This window comes from Thalassophryne amazonica, unplaced genomic scaffold (genome assembly GCF_902500255.1).
Source record: "Thalassophryne amazonica unplaced genomic scaffold, fThaAma1.1, whole genome shotgun sequence".
In the NCBI taxonomy this organism is placed as follows: Eukaryota; Metazoa; Chordata; class Actinopteri; order Batrachoidiformes; family Batrachoididae; genus Thalassophryne; species Thalassophryne amazonica.
In genome coordinates this window covers 353,548-373,436 of record NW_022986231.1, presented here as the reverse complement: position 1 = coordinate 373,436, position 19,889 = coordinate 353,548, and the positions used below count along the sequence as shown (strand labels likewise).

The window sequence follows — 19,889 nt, the reverse complement described above, 5'->3', positions numbered from 1 at the left end:
AAGTGTTCTAAACTTTTTTTTAGCAGCAATCAGAAATTTTGAGGTAACAAACAACAAGAAGAAAACATTTCCAATGATTTTTCTTCAGAAAACTGCTCTATAAATGAGCAGTCCTGTGACACGTTTGTTTTGTACAGATCAGTGGTTTCTGCACCGATCTGCTTTGTACAGATCATTGGTTTTTGCCGCTAGTCTTCCGTGTTTTGGCCCGACGCGTCGTTCCTATTGGACAGCGCAAAGCTACGTCATGGCTCAGCGCGTCGAAAGTTGGATTGGATTGAACTTTGACCACATCAGCCTGCCGACAAGCAGCAATACGTGCTCCCATCAGAAGCGTCGTTTTAGCTCGGCTTTTGACACGATGCTTCTGATGCGTCTAAAAAGCAATGCGTCTCATTGAAAATAATACTTTTTAGACCGATTTTTGATGCTGCTGACGCTTCTGACACTTTCAGTGTGAAAGGCCCTTTACACGCGTCCCCACAGCACACATGGGAACACCTCACCATTAAGGCTCCTTCACTATTTCTTCCTTCGTGTGCCCTTTTAGACCTTGTGACCACAGCTACGAGCGGCTGCATCAACAATGAAGGTGGAGAACATGGTCCACTCGGACTTCAGGTCTCCAATCTCCCCCAGGATCTGGGAGAAGCTCTCCCGGAGGTGGGAGTTGAAGACCTTGCTTACACAGGGTTCCGCCAGTCGTTCCCAGCAGACCTTCACAATACGTTTGGGCCTGCCAGGTCTGACCGGCTATTTTATGTAAACCCTCCCCCCATGTCTATACCTGTTATAGTTTCATTTTCATAGTTTCATTCCCAGCGGCTCCAACTCACCACCAGGTGGTGATCGGTTGGCAGTTCAGCCCCTCTCTTCACCCGAGTGTTCGAGACACATGGCCGAAGGTGAGACGATACGACTACAAAGTCGATCATCGACCTCCGGCTCAGGGTGTCCTGGTGCCACGTGCACTTATGGGCACCCTTGTGCTCGAACATGGTGTTCGTGATGGACAAACTGTGATCGGGGAGGCCATGCTTCCCAATCACCCCCTTCCAGGTCTCACTGTCGCCGCCCACGTGGGTGTTGAAATCCCCCAGGAGAACAATGGAGTCCCCAGTTGGAGCACTATCTAGTACCCCTCCCGGGGACTCCAAGAAGGTCGGGTACTCTGCACTGCCATTCGGCCCATAGGCCGAGACAACAGTGAGAGACCTGTCCCCGACCCGAAGGCATAGGGACATGACCCTCTCGTTCACTGGAGTGAACTCCAACACATGGCGACTGAGCTGGGGAGCAATGAGCAATGCTACCCTAGCTCTCCACCTCTGCCCGTGGGCAATAACGCCAGAAAAGTGGAGCATCCAGCCTCTCTCCAGGAGTTGGGTACCAGAGCCCAAGCTGTGCGCGGAGGTGAGCCCGACTATCTCTAGTCGGTATCTCTCAACCTCCCGCACAAGCTCAGGCTTCTTCATCCCCAGTGAAGAGACATTCCATGTCCCAACAACCAGGGGCTATGAGCACGGATCGGGCCGCCAGGCCACCCGCCCTCAACTGCCACCCAATCCTCTCTGCACCTGACCCCCATGGCCCCCTCTGCAGGTGGTGAACCCACAGGAGGGCGGGCCCACATCGCTCTTTCGGGCTGAGCCCGGCCGGGCCCTGTGGGCTAAGGCCCCAACCCCAGCCGTGGCTCCAGGGTGGGGCCCCGGCTCCGCAATACCAGGCGACGTCTTGGCCCTTGATTTTGTACTGGTCATGGGAGCTTCTGAATTGCCCTTCGTCTGACCCGTCACCTAGGACCTGTTTGCCATGGGAGACCCTATCGGGGCACAAAGCCCCTGACAACATAGCTCCTAGGATCATCCGAGTACTCAAACTCCCCTACCACGATAAGGTAGCAGTTCGAAGGGCAGCTGACAGGTACCGGCAAGCCAAGCGTGCTGCAGCCCGTGCGGTCGCAGAGGCAAAAACCCGGGTCTGGGAGGAGTTCGGGGAGGCCATGGAGGAGGACTATCAGTCGGCCTCGAAGAAATTCTGGCAAACCATCCGACGCCTCAGGAGGCGGAAGCAGCTCTCCACCGACACTGTGTACGGTGCGGGTGGGGAGCTGTTGACCCTGACTGGGGATGTTGTTGGGCGGTGGAAGGAATGCTTCAAGGATCTCCTCAATCCCATCGTCACGTCTTCCGAAGAGGAAGCACAGACTGGGGACTTAGAGGCGGACTCATCCATCAACCAGGCCGAAGTCACCGAGGTGGTTACAAAGCTCCTCGGTGGCAAGGCTCCTGGAGTGGATGAAATCCGTCCTGAGTATCTTAAGTCTCTGGATGTTGTGGGACTATCTTGGTTGACATGCCTCTGCAACATCGCGTGGCGGTCAGGGACAGTTCCTCTGGATTGGCAGACTGGGGTGGTGGTCACTCTGTTTAAGAAGGGGGACTGTGTTCCAAATACAGGGGGATCACACTCCTCAGCCTCCCCGGTAAGGTCTATTCCAGAGTACTGGAGAGGAGATAGTCGAACCTCGGATTCAGGAGGAGCAGTGTGGTTTTCATCCTGGTCACGGCACACTGGACCAGCTCTACACACTCCATCTGGTGCTCGAGCGTTCATGGGAGTTTGCCAAACCAGTCCACATATGCTTTTTGGATCTGGAGAAGGTGTTCGACTGTGTCCCTCTGGGCACCCTGTGGGGGGGTGCTCCGGGAGTACAGGGTCCGGGGTCCTTTGCTAAAGGCTATCCGGTCCCTGTACGACTGCAGCAGGAGCTTGGTTCGCATTGCCGGTAATAAGTCAAACCTGTTTCCAGTGCACGTTGGCGTCCACCAGGGCTGCCCTTTGCCACTGGTTCTGTTCATTATCTTTATGGACAGAATTTCTAGGCGCAGCCAGGGTGTAGAGGGGGTCCGGTTTGGGAACTACAGAATCTCATCTCTGCTGTTTGCGGGCTATGTGGCTCTGTTGGCTTCATCGAATCAGGACCTTCAGCATGCACAGGGGGGGGTTTGCAGCCGAGTGTGAAGCGTCCGGGATGAAAATCAGCACCTCCAAATCCGAGGCCATGGTTCTTGACCGTAAAAAGGTGCCTTGCCCTCTTCAGGTTGGTGGAGTGTCCTTGCCTCAAGTGGGGGAGTTTAAGTATCTGTTATATGTGTTATATATATGTTATATATCTTACGACCCTCACCTATGGTCATGAGATTTGGCTCATGACCGAAAGAACAAGATCGCGAGTACAAGCGGATGAGATGAGTTTCCTCCGCAGGGTGGCTGGGTGCTCCCTTAGAGATAGGGTGAGGAGCTCGGTCACTCGGGAGGAGCTCGGAGTTAAGCTGCTGTTCCTCCACATCGAAAGGAGCCAGCTGAGGTGGCCTGGGCATCTTTTCCGGATGCCCCCTGGACACCTTGCTGGAGAGGTGTTCCGGGCACGTCCCATCAGGAGGAGGCCCTGGGGAAGACCCAGGACACGCTGGAGGGACTACGTCTCTCGACTGGCTTGGGAACGCCTCGGGGACCACCGGAGGAGCTGGGGGAGGTGTGTGTGGATCGAGAGGTCTGGGTGGCTTTGCTAGAGCTGCTGCCCCCGCGACCCGACTCCGGATAAAGTGAAAGAAAATGGATGGATGGATGGATGTATTTTTCTCTCCCTCACCAGACATAATGTTAAATTCAGGGGGCTGTGGCCCGAAGGTCCCTTATTCCTATATCACATTTTTCTACCTTATGCATATCTTTATTATACATCAGGAAATAATCTATCCTTCAGTATATGTTATGTGGTGATGAATAATAAGTATAATCCTTACTCGTGGGATTCAGATCCCTCCATACGTCTACCACTCCCAGTACAGTCATCAGTCCCCTTATTATTATTATTTTTTTTACTTATTGCAATTTTTATATTTCACCTCCTGAAGAGTCGAGCTAAGTCGGTTTACATCACCTCCGCTGAAGAGTACCCTCCACCTCCGAGGTCATCAGGTTAAACATCTGTCTATAGAATCTCCAATCAGAGGGTGGTGAAGTGTAGATATTAACAGTGACGATCTCTCCCTCTACTTTGCCCTTAACCACGATAAACCTTTTCTCTTTGTCCCAGTCACAGATTAAAATAGCCATGCTTCTCTGGGGGGGGCTTTCACTGATAGAATCAGCACTGTTCATAAGTCCACAACAGCTTTAAGTGTTGCCCTGACACTCTTAGATTGCGAGGATATTAATATTTCAACCTAAAATCCATATAAAATGCGGATTTTATATTTTGACAAAAATAAATGTTTCTCACTTTAGTTATCTTCATCGAATATTTCCTGGAATCAGTCTAATTTTCACCTAAGAGTATTATATTTTAACAGGTGTCCCAGTCTCTCCTGAAAGCTTGTGATTTCTGTTTGTATCTTTGCCATGTCTCCGTTGTCCTGTGCACATTTTTTTCCATGGTTCATCATCCACATTAGCCGCTTGATCTGTTCTATCCAGTTCTCTGCTGGTTTCACGATCTCCACCTGGAGCCCACGGGCCACCATGTCCTCTGTCGCGTCCTCCATTGCATCCTCCGCTGTATTGTAGATGCACGTCTCTCCCTCGTTGAAAACCCGGAGTTTCACTGGAAACGGCATCTGGAAACGTATGCTCTTATCTCATAGTATCACCTCAGTGTATTCCTTGCGTTTTCTCAGACTCTCCGGTGCATAGTTGTGGTTCAGGAACACCTTCCAAAAACACCTAAGTTCTTCTTTAGTCTAGAAACTTTGCAACTTTATCACAATGGATATAGGAGAGGAGTCCTTGGGAGGTTGCGAGTAGGGATGCACTGATCCACAATTTTTCCACTTCCAATCAAATCCTGATACCTGAATTTGGATATTTGATGATACCGATACTTTTCCGATTCGATACCAGAGCTCTGTTTGCTTTACTATTATTATTATCACCATTATTGTTGATTTTATATGAGGATTTTCTTAAAAAGGAGAACTGAAAGAGCTACAATTTGCCAGAACAACATAGCAGTAGTATACCCATTTAAAGTTTGAGAATAGGTTGAGATCTTTTTGGCCCCAAGGCCTCTAGTTGCTTTACCAGATAAAACTGCGAGTTTCCCTCAGCTATCCTGAAGAAACTTCAGATGGAACCAGTTACTAGATGGTTTGATTAGTCTTTCGCCCCTACACCCAGGTCAGACGACCAATTTGCACGTCAGGACCACGCGGTCCTGACGTCCTGATGAAAGCCTAGATTTGATGTTTTGGTGAAAGAATGAAGTACTTTTATTTTTTTTTATAGACTTTTATGGCCTTATTTTATAGACAAAGAGAAAAGACAGCACTCTCTGTCTCTGTTTGCTCTCTCTCCTTCTCTCTCCTCTCGCTCACTTTCTCTCTCCTTCACTCTCTCTCTCTCTTTTTCTTCCTCTCGAAAACAGCAGTTTTCATGCTGCGCAAACTTTGAACTTTTGGGAAACACGAAGCCTTTCGAATGTAAAATAAATATATATCATCATCGAGGCCCACACGCAGGATTTTAATGTAGACTTTTTCCCTTTCAGAGGACAGAATCTCTGTTCATTTCCCTCCTCGGCTGCAGGCTGAGCTGCTGTTTTATAGCCTTGGGACAATGAAGCAGCTAACTTTTTAGCACACATTATCAGCAACAATTCAGTTCATTTTTCAGAAAATCTGTGGTCGACAGACAATTTGAATCAGAGGGCCGAGCAGAAATTTGCCGATACCCGCAGCTAGAACACTGCAGAAGAGAGCTCTCTCAAACAGCCCGGCTTCAGAAAACCTCCCCCCTCTGCTTGTTTGCTGTAGAAAACAACAGCACTTGAGAGGATTCACAGTGTTTCTTCTCCGGTATCGGAAAATGTTGCGGGCTGGATTGGTATTTTCTGATACGCGAATTACGTCGGTATCGGAACCCGATACTGCTCTGGGACTGGATCGTCCCATCCCTAGTTGTGAGACTAGAGCCTGGTGCGCTCCTTCGGTCTTCAGCTCAAATGAGTGATTCCAACTTCTGCCTGGGGAGGTTTTCGACCAAAGTGCAAAGTGATCACTGATTGATCATTTCTCTCCGCTCCTTCCTTTAACCTATGGATCCACACATTCTCCCTCCTACAATGGCCCTCCAACTCTGTCATTCTGGTCTCAATTTGCTTCTGTAGCTCTGAAGAGCTTACCAAGCCCACAGACTTGGTAAGCGCATCGGAGGCAGTGAGAGCAAGGCCTTACCTAGACTCTTGATCTGCTGCGGTTCCCCTGGTTGGCAATGCGGGGTTTTATCCAGTGAACTATGTTTTCTGTCATTGTTGGACAAGGATACCTGGCCATATCCTTTAGTCATTCTGTTGTGTCACCATGTCAAACGATCCCTGCTGATCTGTCAGTCTTATGAACTCCTGTTAGCACATTAGCCCTCACAATCCCTGAATCCTGCTGGCGGCATGCTGTGGCTTTTGCAGTTTAACCCTGTACATGATGCAATCTGCTGCAAATACTGGTTGTCATCCCGGTACCAGCAATGGTATACTGGGCTGCTCCTGCTCCTACATCATGTTTGTCCATTTGTATGCAGATAGCTTGTGGCTAATGGCTTGCATCGTAGAACCGGAGACTGCCGGCATGATGTCCCGGTATTCTGTATCGCAGCTCCTCGCTCTCAGAAACTACTCTGTCTCCCCGGATACTTCTGTCATCAAGCAGTTGGGACTTCTCCAGAGGCCTCGTTGCACCCATAGAGGGTCTCACTGTGGATTTATTTACTCCATGTGCGAGGGCTCTATTCCATCACTCTGGTGGGCATCTTGCCCTGTCGCACAGTGGAGACGTCATCGAAGCACTTCCCGCACAGGTCCTGATGACACTGTGCTGGAGCGCCCACGAGGACGGTGAGACAGAAAACCCAGAGTGGATTTCAGCTAATGCCCAGTCACTTGCAAATAAAGCGGCCCAGATTCATAGCCACATCTTGGACTCTCGGATTGACTTGATGTGCCTTACTGACACCTGGCATAAGCTCGAGGAGTATATATAGCTCTTAACAAGGCTTGTCTGGTAGGGTATGTACAGTGAGGAAAATAAGTATTTGATCCACTGTCGATTTTGCAGGTTTTCCCACCTCCAAAGAATGTAGAGGTCTGTAATTTTTATTGTAGGGTACACTTCAGCTGTGAGAGACAGAATCTATCAAACAAACAAAAAAAAAAACAGAAAATAACATTGTATGATTTTTAAATAATTAATTTGCATTTTATTGCATAAAATAAGTATTTGATCACCTGCCAACATGTAAGAATTCTGTCTCTCACAGACCTGTTAGTTCTTCTTTAAGAAGCTGTCCTATTCTGCACTCTTGCTGTATTAATTGCTCCTGCTTGAACTTTTTACCTGTATAAAAGACACCTGTCCACAAACTCAGTCATACCCACCATGGCCAAGACCAAAGAGCTGTCTAAGGACACCAGGGACAAAACTGTAGACCTGCACAAGGCTGGGATGGACTACAGGACAACAGTCAAGCAGCTTGGTGAGAAGACAACAACTGTTGGCGTAATTATTAGAAAATGGAAGAAACACAAGATGACTGTCAATCCTTCCTCGGCCTGGGGCTCCATGAAAGATCTCACCTTGTGGGGTCAGGATAATTCTGAGAAAGCTCAGAACTACACGGGAGGACCTGGTCAATGACCTGAAGAGAGCTAAGACCACAGTCACAAAGATGACATTAGTAACACATGACGCCATCATGGTTTAAAATCTTGCAGGGCAGCAAGGTCCAGACCTGATTGAAGTTCACCAGTGACCATCTGGATGATCCAGAGAAGGCATGGGAGAAGGTTATGTAGTCAGATGAGACCAAAATAGAGCTTTTTGGTATCAACTCCACTTGCCATGTTTGAAGGATGAGAACAACCCCAAGAACACCATCCCAGCCGTGAAGCATGGGGGTGGAAACATTTTTGGGGGTGCTTTTCTGCAAAAGGGGACAGGACGACTGCATCGTATTGAAGGCTGGATGGATGGCGTCATGTTTCGTGAGATTTTGGCAAATAACCTCCTTCCCTCCGTAAGAGCATTGAAGATGGGTCGTAGCTGAGTCTTCCAGCATGACAATGACCCCAAACACAGCCATGGCAACTAAGGAGTGGCTCCATAAGAAGCATTTCAAGGTCCTGGAGTGGCCGAACCAGTCTGCAGACCTGAACTCAATAGAAAATCTTTGGAGGGAGCTGAAACTCCAAACATGAAAGATCTGGAGAAGATCTGTATGGAGGAGTGGACTGAAATCCCTGCTGCAGTGTGTGAAATTATTATTACTTATTTCATGAGATAAAATGCAAATTATTTAAAAATCATACAATGTGATTTTCTGATTTTTTTTTTAATTCTGTCTCTCACAGTTGAAGTGTAACTATGACAAAAATTACAGACCTCTGCATTCTTTGGAGGTGGGAAAACCTGCAAAATTGACAGTAGCTTATCAATGCTTGGGACTTCGACAAGGGCGGTCGCATCTCCTCCACTCTCCCTTATCTCTGTTCTCTCTGTTCTCTGCCTTTAACCTTCAAGTCCCTACTTCACCAGACTGTGAATTCCTCAAATTATATTGGATTCTGGATCTATTGGACTACTATTGGATTAACCATGGAATTGATCAACTGGTCTCTGAACGCTATTGACAACATTTTTTCTACAAGAAGGTCAGGACCGGGGGATCCGACCTGCCCAGATGGAACGTATCCTGCGGGCTATGTCCTCGACTCCTGGGGTCTTGGTGTGTTGCATGCTTGGCGCCTTTCTCCGTTGAGGACGTCAAGGATTTATTCATTTTTGGTCTCATGGTAGCAGGGCTGGTACTTTTTGGCTTATGTGCTGCCCTGATCTACCGGAAAACTGGCAAGATGGCGGCATCAAGAACCACGGCCCCTCGCTTGTCGGTCATGATTAACGAGGTTGGCAAGGCAGTGCATTCTCAGACTGCGTTGACTCTTGAACTCAGACGCAAATTGGATGACATCTTGTAGCTGACGCGTGCCTTGCAGTTGAAGCTGAAGGTTTCGGAGGCCGGTGAATATTCTTCATTCATAATTGGGAATATTCTTAATTCATAATTGGGATTTGGTTGTTCAAGTGGAACTGTTAAAAGTGTTTTTCACTGCTCAACCACAACACTCCAGGCTTATCTAGCCTCAAGGACAAATTGCCCAATGTTTTCCTCCAGAGGAATGTCTTCAGGCTCTGGTGAGATTATTCGGCTCCTTCTTATCTCAACCCACAAAGACAAACTGACAGACTTACACATGGACAAGACTGAAGCATGCTCCAGTTTTCCCTTTACCTCCCTTCCTGCTCCCCCATCACTTACCCCATCCTGGCCATCGCTCACGCCACCCCTTCCCCCTCCGGGGGCTGTGTGGTTTTTAAGCTGCAGCAGGTCCCCGTTCCCCCCAAGCTAGCGGCGGCGCAACTCCAGTTGCAGCGGCCTTCACCCACTTTACCTCAATTCAGATGACGGACTGCTTCAAGTTTAGTACACATAATGTCAAATGTATATGTGTTGTCTTTAATTTTGATGTGTGCCATTATTACGGTAAACAAGTAATTGTGGATTAATTGCTGTATCTTGTCTGGGGTAATTGGAGTGTAAATGTAACTGCCCTTTTTTGGGATCAATAAAGTGGTCTGAAGTCTGAAGTAGATCAAATACTTATTTTCCTCACTGTATACGTGGAGAAGGCATGCACTTCAGGACGTGGGGGAGGTGTGGCTATCATTCACCACACCGATCTCCAATTGGCTCCTGTTCCTGTGCCAACAGTGTCCACTTTTGAATGCCTGGCAATTAGATGTAGTCATCCAATCGTAACAATTCTCCTTGTATACAAACCACCCAAACTGCACCCCAGTTTCATCACAGAAATATATGACATGCTCATGTTCCTCTGTATGATCTTTTCAAACGTTATTGTTTTGGGAGACTTTAATATACATGTGGATTCCCCTTCTTCCCTCTTAGGAGTTGAATTCCTCCAAATGTTAGACTGCCTTGGTCTGAAGCAGCACATTGGGATTCCCACACATTGTACTTAGTCATTACAGACTCCATTTCCATACACAATCTGCAGGTATATGAGATGGGTGTGTCAGATCATAAGGTCATTGCACTGGATATACCATTATCTGCCTCATACTCTAAACCAAAATGTAAAATCAATTTTCGCAATATAAACAAAATCGATCCTGTTCCCTTGATGGAGGATTTACAGAATATCCCCATCAGTGTAACTTTAATCTCTGATGGTGTAGAATACTACAATACTACACTTCGTGGTATTTTGGACAAGCATGCCCCCGGTACATGGAGGATATAGGGAGGCTGAAAACAGCTGGCTGAGCTCTGTAACATCTGCTCTATTTGTTCATAAAACTGCATACCGCAATTTTCACTAAAAACAGCTCAAGCTCAATATTACTCAAATCTACTCAATAAAACTCCTGGGGACTCAAAACATCTTTATTCCACAATAAACCACCTCTTGAAATCAAATGTGCCTTCCAACACAATTAACTCAGAGGAACACTGTAAAAAAAAATTCAGTGAATTTTTTGCTACCAAAGTCAATAGCATTCTCGCTTCTCTGGCCCATTTCACCGCAAATCTCCCTGCTGACACTCCCAAGCCTGTAAACAACCTTGTGGAGTTTGAGGAAGTCTTGATGGAGCAGCTGGAGCGCACTATCCACAAGATGGGATCCTCCACTTGCCCGCTGGACCCTCTCCCTACCGCTCGGTTAAAACAAAACCTCTCTGCCATCAGTCCTCTTATAACTTCAGTAATAAACTCCTCACTTCACTCTGGTCTCATCCCATTACCTCTAAAATCAGCCCTCATTCAACCACTCCTGAAAAAACCCGGTCTGGACCCAAACACCCTGGCAAACTACAGGCCCATTTCTAACCTGCCTTTTATTTCAAAGATTTTGAAAAGGGTTGTGGCTAGCCAGCTGGAGCAACATCTGCAAACCTGTGGACTTTATGAAAAATTTCAGTCTGGCTTTCGTGCAGCGCACAGTACTGAGACAGCCCTGGTCAGAGTCACTAACGACCTGCTGGTGGCAGCTGACCAGGGCTTTCCATCCATCCTGGTGCTGTTAGACCTGACTGCTGCTTTCAACACTGTGGACCACCAGATCCTTCTCCACTGATTGCAGCATACAGTTGGTCTGACTGGAACGGTCCTTCAGTGGTACCAGTCCTTCCTTGCGGGTAGGGCTGAGTATGTGGCCCTGGGGGATGCAAGGTCAAGGCCACACACTGTCACCTGTGGGGTTCTTCAGGGGTCCGTTCTTGGCCCCACCTTATTTACCATCGATATGCTCCCCTTGGGTCACATCATCGGCAAGCATGGAATTTCCTTCCACTGCTATGCCTATGATACTCAGCTCTACCTGCAAACCGACCCCACATCCCCGGCAACCACTCTGTCTACACTTAGAGCCTGCCTGGAGGAGATAAAGGTGTGGATGACAGGAAATTTCCTACAGCTAAACAGCACCAAACTAAAGCCATCCTTGTTGGCACACCACACCAGCTCCACTCTTCCCCCATTACAGCTCTCTCATTTTCAGGCCACTCCATCCCTTTCTCCTCCTCTGTAACACCCTCTCCTTTGATCATCATATCCACCACCTCTGTAAAATCTAATTTTTCCACCTTAGAAACATTTCTAAGCTCCGCCCCTCTCTCTCCTTCAGTGATGCTGAAAGGCTGGTCCATGCCTTTGTCTATTCCAAGCTAGACTAGTGTAATGCCCTCCTCATCGGGATCTCAGGCAGGGGCATGCAGAAGCTCCAGCACATCCAGAACTGCGCTGCCCGGGTCCTGATGAGGAGGTGCAAATATGACCACATCACCCACATACTTCAATCCCTCCAATGGCTCCTGGTCCAGCAGAGGACTGATGACAAGATCTACCTGCTGACCTCCCAGTGCCTCCATGGCCACGCCCCAGACTACCTGACAGAGCTCCTCACTCCACACACGACCACCCGACGCCTACGGTCCACTGACTCAAATCGCCTCTGCCAACTTCGGACCAAGCTCCGCACCACGGGGGACAGATCCTTTCAGGCAGCTGCCCCGTGACTTTGGAATGCCCTGCCCAACAACTGAGAGCACCACAGTCTGTGGAGTCTTTTAAAAAGCAGCTTAAAACATTTTTATTTAGAAAGGTTTTTAATGTGTTTCTCTTTATTTTTATGCTGTAGCACTTTGAGATTTTTTGTAATGTAAAGTATACTATAAATAAAATTTATTATTATTATTATTATTATTGGGGCCATAAATGTAAACAGAAATAATCAGACAGTAAAACTGGTTGTTCAAAATATCTGAATAAATGACTTCTGGTTTGGTATAAGTCATCCAGCAGAATTATAGACCACAGTACAATAGTTTGTGGTAAAATGTTACGTCTCATTAAACCCTAACCATTTATCCAAGGAATTCTGGCTAGTTTACAGCCAGAATTCCTTGAAGTAATGGTGCCGTCACTGAAGTGTTTTTGTTTATGTTAAATACCATTTGCTAAAATCTCAGTTTAGACATGATTACTCCAGCATACAAAGGTCAGCCAGGTGTAGTGTGCAGTGTCGTGGCAAAACCTAAATTAAAAATTCTTAGAAATGAACCATCATTGCACCAAAACATCAATGACAAAATGTTTTTTTTTACTGTTGACTCAACCTGAAATGACACAAAAATACAGTCACATAAGTCAAACTGTTTACTGCAACTAAAAGAAGAGCAAATAAAAAAGAGCAGGTCTTATTGAGGATTAATCAGATGTGTTGGTCACGCTGGGTCCAGTTCAGCTTCAGCCTCAATCAAAATCAGGATGGACAGATTCTACTGCTGAACAGGCTCCAACTTCTCTTGCCTGGACAATAATGAAGATAGAAATGGGAAGTGATTAACAAAAGCAAGTTATAATAATAATAGCATAGTATTTGGGAGCTAAGAGCTACATGAAGACATTTATTCTTACCTGTGATAACATGTTGCTGTGTGATCCTGCACGCTGATGAAGCTGGTGACAGGTCAGAGGAGCCTGGAGAGTCATCTGAGGGCAGTGGCCAAACACTCCTCGCTTCAGGAAGTGGATTCTTCAATAAATACACACAACTTTATTACCAGCACAACACCACATGGCGACGTGTGTGTGTATATATTATATATAAAAATCACAGTAATGGCACTAAATTAGCCTGATGTAGATGTTCATTGTTGACATGCTGACATTAAGTGTGTGTTTTTTATGTTTACTTATGAATACTTTCAAGCTGAGCACGGAGTTAGCTAGTTTGCTAGTTAGCAATCAAAGCTAACTAGTGAGCTCACCGTTTCTGCATACATGAGTCAACGATGTTGCTTTAACATAAGTTTAGACTCAAAATATTCTTGTTTGTTAAAGTGCTCTTATCAGCAATGGGAGAAGTAACGTTTAAATGGTGCTTTCAGGCAGACTGCGGACGATAAAGTCTTTAACAAAATCACTTACCATCTTTGCCTCCGTGGCCTAGTCGCGGTCATCCTGCCTCCCGGTGCTCGCCTCTCAGTGACCGTAAATGGTGTTCGTGTGCTCGAACCATTTCCAGCCCTTACGGTCCAACCCACTCCGGCCGTTGTGGTCCTGTAATCACTTTTCAGCTTTTGCTGTAATGTCCGGTGAGCCATGAGCGGTGAAAAACATTTTCGTCCAGGTCTCTCTGTATTCTCTCCTCCGCCACCAAACACAGAAAAGTCTGCAATTCATCCACGGACCATGGTGTGGTTTTGTGCGATTAAAAAATACATTTGGCGTATAACCAAAGAAAAGCACGGTCACTGTAACGCTGCTGCGAGTATTTAAAACTGGCGGGTTTGATTCTTGTGTTGGACGGCATGCTCATGGCTCGTCCAGTGATGACATTCTCTGAACAATCAGTGGCCGGCAGCCTGTTGATGTTACATTTTAATATCGGCTTGACTTGCTTGGAACTGCTCCTGAGCAGATACCAAAAAAAGCACCAGATACCAGGTACCGTCCCTAATGGAAACGCAAACAAACTGAGTAGAGTTGAGCCGAGTAGTGCTACTTTTGTGTAGTGGAAAAGGGCCTTTAGAGAGCCTCTCATTTAAACTCCTGGATAGAAAGGACACCTATCTTGCTAGTTTAAATAACGGAGTATAAGGCCAGTTGATTGCTATAGATCATTTTACTGGGTGAACTCCCCCCTTTTTTTCAATTTATATTATAGCTGGTTTGTTTTTTGTTAAATGTTCCTTTTTTGGCCTTGTTTATTGTCATTGTACATTTGCTCATCCCGCGCATTGTATCTTTGATTGCATTTTTTTTTTTTTTACATTTGTTTTTTTCTGCAAAAAGTCAAAGTTCACATCATAAAAAAAGAAATCTGAATTTGAATCCTGTCAGAATAACTTTTGGATAATGTGGCAAAAGGGAAACTTACTCTGGCACAACCTGTTTGATCTGCGGTTTTACGTATCCGTCCACTGCTTTTGCTGCAAGACAAACACAAATGCATTAAACCATTTTAAATAACTCACATGTGAACAGCCCAGCAATTTGCGAATTTTTGTGTATTCAACCATGTCTCATTCTAGCTGCGGAATGTCTGACCCATTTAACAATTTTCCACAAGTCTGTCTACACAGTTTCTCATTTTTTTTAGATAAACAAATAAATGTGTAGTCATCCAGAATAACATTTCACAATAATATTTAATATTATTGTGAAATGTTATTTGTTGCAACTGTTGTTCATGTCCTTTAATCAATCTGATTGCAATGAGACCCAAAGTTTTATTCCTGAGTGCAGAATATGGTTTTTGACAATAAAGCTCATCTCATCATCTCCGTTGTGAGATGGCACTACGAGGTCTGTGAGAAAAGTAACGGACCTTTTTATTTTTTTCAAAAACTATATGGATTTGATTCATATGTTTTTACATCAGCCAAGCTTGAACCTTCGTGCGCATGCGTGAGTTTTTCCACGCCTGTCGGTTGCGTCATTCGCCTGTGAGCACGCCTTGTGGGAGGAGTGGTCCAGCTCCCTCGTCGGATTTTCATTGTCAGGAAATGGCGGAATGATTTGGGCTTTTTTTCATCAGAATTTTTTCAGATACTGTTAGAGACAAGCAGCTGGAAACCATTCAAAAAATGTATCTGGCTTTCGGTGAAAGTTTTACGGGCTTCACAGAGAATAAGGACTGTTACTACAGCATTAAGGACGCCCCACAATGGAGCACGGCGCGCCGCGCTCCGAGCCGCCATCGAGAGGCAGAAAACACCACATCATTTCTAAACAGATGGCTGTGTGGAGCTGGGACTGTCGTGAGCAATTTCTCTGGTTATCACAAGAGCTGGACATCAGCCATTTTCCGGCAGATTTCACTTTTAACAAGAGATTTTGTCATGGAAAGCCGCGCGGAGGCTTCGCGCGTCAGGACCGATTCGCTGATCGAGCAAGACAAAGGAACACCTCCGTTTCGGAGTGCCAGGGGACAAGTTGGGACATGCCCAGCTCTCCACAATTTCTCTTATACTCACTGGGCTGGTAAGCATTGAAAGCCGAGATAGACACGTATCTTGCTAGGGCTGCACCCAAAAAGATCAAGCTTAAGGTCAAAAGTCAAGGATACAGGTGTAATACACCAAATTAAAGGGCTTGATGAGAGGATGCAGAATATAGATAGCAATTTGTTCTGTGATGACATCATCAAATGATGCCATCATGAAAAAAAAAAAACATGCAATACATTTTTAAGGGTTTCCTTTAATTTGCTGTGCAGCACAACACAAAAGGACCAAGCTCAAGGTCAAAGGTCAAGGCCAAAGGAAGGTCAACCACTAAAAAAATCCTTTGCTGCTCGCAATTTGTGCTTATTGCCTCCAAATTTGGCATGAATACAGTGTGTTCCCTTGCCTGTCAGTCCCTCTTCATTGTGGTCGTTCCTCATGGTAGTCTCTGTTGGTCATCTTTTGGCAAGATAATGGTCACTCTCATGGTGACAGTTTTCATTTTGTTTGTTTGTAATCATTGCATTTTTCATCTTTAACTTGGTGTGCAGCACACAGTTTACATCGCAAACTTTTGCAACTTCAAATATAGCAGCAATAGCAAGATACCTTTCAGCACACAAAAGGATCAAGCTCAAGGTCAAAGGTCAAGGTCACAGCAAGGTCAAACACTAAATTCAACAAAACAACTTTCCTAGTCGCAATTTTTGAAATTTTGCCTCCAAATCTGCCATGAACCTAGTGATCGGCCTTGTCCATAAGCCATTACTTGGGATAAGCAATTGACCTTGACTGTTTCATTTGAGGTCAAATGTCACCTAAATTAGGTCAAACTTCAGGTGACAGTCGTACATCAAGCAAGAATGGGAAAGAATTCTACCTACAAAGCTTCAACAATAAGTGTTCTCAGTTCCCAAATGCTTATTGAGTGTTGCTAAAGGAAAGGTGATGTAACACAGTGATAAACATACCACTGTCCCAGCTTTTTTCAAACGTGTTTAAATATTTACTCATTTCAAAATGAGTAAATATTTGCACAAAAACACTCCAAGCATGGCAAATAACACACAACTTTCAAAACTGATCATTTTTCATTTTCGCTTCACATGAAACCACATTTTTCTTCTCTCAGCAAGCAAATTACATGGCTTGGGGATCATTGTTTATTAGGTAATACATTTTACATCAGTGATAAAGAAAATTCTTTTTACTTGTTTGCTGTCGCAGACAGGGATGTGCTGAGGAAAAGTCCTGTTCGCAAAATGTGCAGACAAACACACACAAGGTGGGTAAAGTGGGTAAAGCCCAAGGACACAACTAGAACTAAAACGTGACTAAAATTCACAGACTTTTAGTTGACTAAAATATGCATAAATAAAAATGGTGTGTGAATGACTAAATATGACTAAACCTAAAAAGGACATTTGACAAAAGACTATGACTAAATTAAAAACAGGTCAAAATTAACATAAAAATGAGAGTTCAAATTATTATATTATATGATTATATGAAATGAGTTAACCCTCTAGGGTCCGAAGGCATTTTTTGGACAGTTCACTCGCCTGGCATAAATGTTTTATTATTGCTGTTGACAGCTCTCCCTGCATCCCACAATCAAGTTTTATGTCTCTTTTTTCAGGACAACCTGTGCTTTCATAATATATATGCTGTAGTTGTGTTTTATAAGTGTAATAAAGGTTCACAATAAGAAATAAGAAAGGAAAACGTAAAGCGGAAAATAATTTTCCACACACGATTATAGTTTGCTGTGTGTTTTGAATAAATAACTTTTGACACTTTATAAAAGGTAATTTGGGCTTTTGTGTGAAAGACTGTACAACAAAAAAGTTCAAACAAACAAATGCACATTTTGAACAATATATACAAAATGGTCTATGCGTTTTGTTTGTCTTCATCTCAAAGCAATTTCTGTCTGCTATTACACAAAGTCAGGACTGGTGATACTTACAGAGTGGGGGTGTGTAGTATTTACCAAACACCTCATCTTTTGGGCGATCAGGGTAGAGAAACAGAAGGTGGTTCAGATCACTGATGCGATCGGCAAGGGATCGAATGGAGAAGTCCTTTGTTGTGTAAGGCAAGAGGTTCCACACAAGCCTCTCACCTTGAAGGAAAAAATAAAGAAAAAAAAAATCAGAATTACAGCAGTTACCAAAGAAGATTACAAGCCCAAAAACAGAACAAGTTGGGATGATGTAGAAAATTGTTAACATTCAACCATTCCTGCATTTCAGACCTGCAATATATTCCAAAAAAGTAGGGACACAATTGCCCTTCCTTCTCACAGCACTCAAAATATGTTTTAGCATAGAGGACACTAAACAATGAAGTGTTTCAGGTGTTATTTTGTGACATTCTTCCTGCAAACACGTCTTAAAGGGGAACAGAAATGCCCACGGATTATATATATATATATATAGCATGAATAAACACAAAAAAGCATTCTTTTGATAGTTCAACAAACACTAAAGATCATAAAACATCTACAGAACACCTTGTTTTAGTGGTGGTCTGAAAGGCTTTGACGTCGACCGGTTGCCACCATTTATGCAGGTCAGGCAGGTGATGTCACTGGTTGGGGGGAAGATGAGCCTTGTTCTGAGATTTCCTGCCAGAGGCACCAACAAAGAGGTTTTATATAATGGCTGAGTGGATCCTTGTCATTTGATTGATGCTTTGTATGTCGCATGAAATGGATTAATTCATCCCATTTGTGTTGCACTGCATTTAGAGTGCAGCTTTGTTCCATACATTTGGTACCATTGCACTCTGCACACACATGCGCGCACATCCTCGTGCACACACGTGCGTGCCCACACATACACATGCACGCACAACATGCGCATGCACGCGCACACACACAAAACAAATCCACTGTGATGTCTGGAGGCTGTTGGCAGAAAGTTGGAAAGAAAAGCTGGACTCATTTCTGACGTGATTTTTTTTCGCTGCACTGAGGACGTACACAGTCTTTTTTGGTAGTACGCACGCACAAGTGCCGACCAGGTTGCGCGTGGGACTACTCTCCTGAGACATAATTTGACTGAGCTAACTGACGCTGCTAATTCACACACACACACACACACACACACACACAAAACAAATCCACTGTGCTGTCTGGAGGCTGTTAGCAGGAAGAAAGAAGAAAAGCTGGACTATTTTCTGACGTGATTTTTTTTTTCGCTGCACTGACGACGTACACAGTCGACCCACCCAGTTGCGTGTGTGGGTATCCTTAAGAAATGATTCGATCCATCGACATCAATAGCCTTTTTGCTTAACAATTCCCTTATCTGTCCTTCAGAGTGGCCATTGTTTTTGGGGGTGTTTGTCAGGAAAAAGATCATTTCTCTACATTGATTACAGACCCTGCAGTGGGTCTGTATAATCAACTGTTTCTGCAGCGTGGCTTTGCTTTGAAGTTTGAACCAATGAAGCAGTGCTTTGATCTTTGATCTGCTGCTTCGCTGTTTTTTTTTATTTCACTTTATCTTCATTTTTTTCTCTGCTAAAACCCTAAAGAGCATATGTCTGCGTAATATTTACCTTTTTTATGTTAAACCGAGCTGTTATGGTCTTCTGAAACAGTTGATAGATGTATTTTATAACTTGGGACAGATGCTAACGCATTAGCATGTCTATGGCATTTTCAATGTTAAAGTTAGCATTAAGTTGAGCCATTGTCAAGCCTCCCTCGCCAGCATGCAAAGGATTCTGGGATACTCTAAAACCGTGAATTCTGACTTGGATATTGAGCCAGTAAAATTAATTAACATTAAATCATGTCAGGAAAGTATTAAACTTTCTCTGACACCCACGCATTCTGAAATATTAGTGTTGAAAGTGGATCTGTGCTGTTAAGCTGTGCTGTTGGGCGGAACAGAGCTGCTGCTGCTGTCTTCAGCATAGCGCAGCTCCTAAAACCATTATAAAACATTTTATATATATTATATTTTTACACAATTATCCTTTATTGACCGAGTTTCATTCATGAAGTCAGTGGTGCGTGTGCACATCTCTGTGTGAGTGGTGTGTGTAAGTGTCGTCCGTGTCCTTGAACGACACAGGCAGGAAACATACGAGGTCTATTAGAAAAGTATCCGACATTATTTTTTTTCAAAAACCATATGGATTTGAATCACGTGTGATTACATCAGACATGCTTGAACCCTCGTGGGCATGTGAGAGTTTTTTCACGCCTGTCGGTTATGTCATTCGCCTGTGGGCAGTCTTTGAGTGAGGAGTCGCCCACCCTCTCGTCGATTTTTTCATTGTTTAGGAATG

The 19,889-nt window shown here is 44.9% G+C and overlaps 1 protein-coding gene across 2 annotated transcripts in view; it reads right to left on the bottom strand.

The window, feature by feature from the left end:
- Positions 1-19,889, bottom strand: part of LOC117505612 (signal transducer and activator of transcription 5B-like) — a 255,380-nt gene that overhangs the window by 19,968 nt on the left and 215,523 nt on the right. For both annotated transcript variants that reach the window (XM_034165193.1, XM_034165194.1), the window contains 2 exons: positions 17,554-17,709; positions 14,516-14,567 (listed from right to left, as the gene is read on the bottom strand). In XM_034165193.1, coding sequence (XP_034021084.1) covers positions 14,516-14,567; positions 17,554-17,709 — 208 coding nt within the window. The remainder of the gene's footprint in view (positions 1-14,515; positions 14,568-17,553; positions 17,710-19,889) is intronic.